General features: G+C 64.7%; 1 protein-coding gene across 1 annotated transcript in view; it reads right to left on the bottom strand.

Annotated features, from left to right (window-relative positions):
- The window catches only part of PTPRS (protein tyrosine phosphatase, receptor type, S), a 91042-nt gene that overhangs the window by 46088 nt on the left and 41859 nt on the right, over positions 1–3095 (bottom strand). The window contains exon 5 of the mRNA XM_012729411.1: positions 1156–1344. Coding sequence (XP_012584865.1) covers positions 1156–1344 — 189 coding nt within the window. The remainder of the gene's footprint in view (positions 1–1155; positions 1345–3095) is intronic.

The raw sequence follows: 3095 nt of genomic DNA, 5'->3' as shown, positions 1-3095 counted from the left end.
CGCGCACGTGTCCGCGCGTCCCGACTGCGCCTGGCCGCAGGGGACGCGGCGTCACACGTGGCCCGTGCACACGCGGAAGGTCTGTGAGGGGCACACGCGGGCACGGTGCACAGGCTCTGTCCTGGGCGCGGGAGGCAAGCCGCGTGTGCCGGGGGTGGCCTGCGCGCGCCCCCCAGGGGAGCAGCCAGCGCAGGGGCCAGGCACGTGCGTGCAGACACGGCACAGAGCAGCGGACAAGTGACACAAAACACAGACAGCCCCCGAGACACGACTGGCCGAGGCATGGCCACGGAAGCCACCCGCCCAGAGTGGACAAGGCCTTGTGCTCGGCCTGGGCCTGGGCCTGGGCTGCCAGTCTGTCTGCCTGCGCCCCATTATGCACTTACTGCACCAGCCTTGGGGCTGACTCGCTCCCTGCCGCTCTCTGAGGCTCCCGTTACCTTACCTGACTACGCCCACTCCCATCTCCGCTGGATCTGTCCACTGGGAAGTCTCATCACTGCCTTATGCCGCTTCTTGCTACTGTCTGGACCCCACGATCTCCCTACTGGACATGCCCACTGCTTCCAGCCACCTTCCGTGGCTCCCGACTATCCTAACTGCCACTGTCCTATTGTACCTTCCCGGTGAGGCTCTGAAGATGGCCGCCCCTGACACCCCCATGGCTCCCCACCCTCTCTGTCCCCCTGCCGGGGCACTGCACAGACCCCCACATCCCATGGCTTTCCATCACCCACAACTGTCTGCTCTTCAGGACTCTGCTGTCTGGGCATTGGACACGTCTGACCCTGAAGATGGCCGCCCCCTGACACCCCCATGGCTCCCCACCCTCTCTGTCCCCCTGCCGGGGCACTGCACAGACCCCCACATCCCATGGCTTTCCATCACCCACAACTGTCTGCTCTTCAGGACTCTGCTGTCTGGGCATCGGACACGTTCTGGCCGGTGACCCACTGGAGCGTCTATTACTGAGCATCTGTTGTGTCTCTACGCACGCCCCGAGGCTTGCCACTTCACACCCTACCACCCTCCAGAGCCCCCGCTGTCCTGCCTCTCTGGATCGGTGAATGCCTGAACTCCCGCCACGGTCGTAAAGGAGGCCCTCCCACGACCACCTTCCGTGGCTCCCGCAGCCTGCTGGCCACCCGCGCTCACCTGACCGCAGCTGCTTGATGCGCCCGTTGCTGGCACTGGGGTCCACAGGCAGGAAGTCCTTGAACCAGGTGATTTCGGGGTCAGGGTTGCCACTGGCAGCGCAGAGCATCGTAGCCGTCCGAGTCCGCTCAACCACCTTCAGCTGGGGGCCCATGTCAATGTTGGGGAAGCCAGGGGGCAGCTGGTCTTCTGCGGACGGAGACGGGAGCAACAGGGAGCGGCCCGGTCACAGCGGGGCCACACCTGCGGGTGCGGCCAGCCACCGCCTTGGCCCTGGGCGTCGAGGCTGTTTGTTCCTCTACCCATGCGTGGGGTGGGGGGTGGGGGGCAACGGACGCTCACGTGAGAACATCAGGCTGGACCAAGGCTTTTCACCAGGGGGCACTGGGTGAAATCTGGGGACATCCTGGGTTGTCACCACAGGGATGCAGGGAGCTTGGGGCATCGAGTACGGGGGAGCCGGGGTCAAGCTTGCCACTTCACACCACAGAGCCCAGGCCAGCCTCCGGCAGGGGGCCCAGCTTGAAGGCAGCGATGTCAAGGCCCCGGCCGGCAGCCAGCGGGGACTTTCCAGAACAAGAGTGGACCGCACCACTCCGAGCTGCAGCCTCCACCCCAGAGGCGCCCTGGCCCCCACCACCGCAGTCCTGCCAGCCGCCCTCCCCCCACCACAAGCCCATCCCGCCTCGCTGGCCTCTTGCTGCCCAGTCGCCAAGCTGCCAGGGTGGGGGAAGCAGCCCAGAGGCCACTCTCTGCATTGGAGTCCGGGCTTCTTTGGCTCAAACGCCTAACACCCCTCACTTCTGGTCTGGCCATTCCTCACAAAGGGCGCCCCACAGTGGGAGGCAGGGCTGGGTGCAGCGTGCTAAGCTGGCCACTGACCCCCCCAGACGAGTGCAACGCGCACCTGCCCTCAGGTTCCTGTGCCGAGTCCTGACTGCCAGGACCTGGGAATGCAAGTGCATCTGGAGACGGGGCCTTAACGAGGCGATTCAAGCTAAATGAGGTCAAGGCTGCTGTGCACGCCGGAGGCCGGGTTGTCCGCCAGCACCCGCGTCCCCACACTGACATGTGTGAGCATGCACGCACACCACGTACACACCTGCCCCTGCCGTGTCCGCACGTGAGCACGTCCCGTGTGTACACAGCCCGAGGGTCCCCATGAGTGTGTGTGGGCAGCAACCAGCCAGGGTGGGGAGCAGGTGCGGGGGGAGGTGGTGGCCGCCTGACGCTGCCGAGAGCTCCTAATTAAACAAAAATGTTCATCGTGTACCACACTGCGCCCGATTCCTCAGAGTTTAATTAAAACAACAGCGAGGGAGGCGTGAACAAGGACCACGATCAGATGGTGGGGGAGGGGGGGAGGGAGGCAGAGCAGCGGGCAGCCCAGACACTCCAGCTCAGCCGGGGTCCCTGGGGCTTGTCCGGGGCTGGGCAGCCAAGTCAGGGCCCAGGGCTGGGGAGCCCTGGGGCTCCACCCTGGAACAAGACCGACGCCTGGGCTTGGGTGCCCTGCCCCAGCACCGGTCCCTCAGGTGGCCTGAGAACACAGAGAAGCCGGGAGGCCTTGCTGAGGGGGCAGGGAGAGAGACCGGTCTTTTCCAGACGGCCTGCGACTGGGCTGTTAGCAGATCCACAGCTTGTCCTTTTAACTCTCTGAGTGCTTACAATGGAGGCTGGCACAGGGCAAGAGGAGGCAGGCTGTTCTGTCTGTGCCCGGAAAAGGTCAGAGCAAAAATATCTGCTGGGAAGAGGTGGGGCGGTCCAGGGTGTGTGGATTCCTCTCACTCCTCCCTCCCTCACCCCCCCGCCCCCCAGCGAGGCTGATGGGAAGTGAAACTCTGGGCCCTCGAGAAATCAAGAACTTCAGACGGTCACGGCGAAACACTCTAAGCAAGGGGTTCCAGCAGACTGCACACCAGGGTCTGGACAGAGCCCCC

This window comes from Condylura cristata, unplaced genomic scaffold (genome assembly GCF_000260355.1).
Source record: "Condylura cristata isolate star-nosed mole 26May11 unplaced genomic scaffold, ConCri1.0 scaffold00025, whole genome shotgun sequence".
Lineage (NCBI taxonomy): Eukaryota > Metazoa > Chordata > Mammalia > Eulipotyphla > Talpidae > Condylura > Condylura cristata.
The sequence above is the reverse complement of the archived record's forward strand: the minus strand, read 5'-3'. Positions and strand labels throughout refer to the sequence as shown.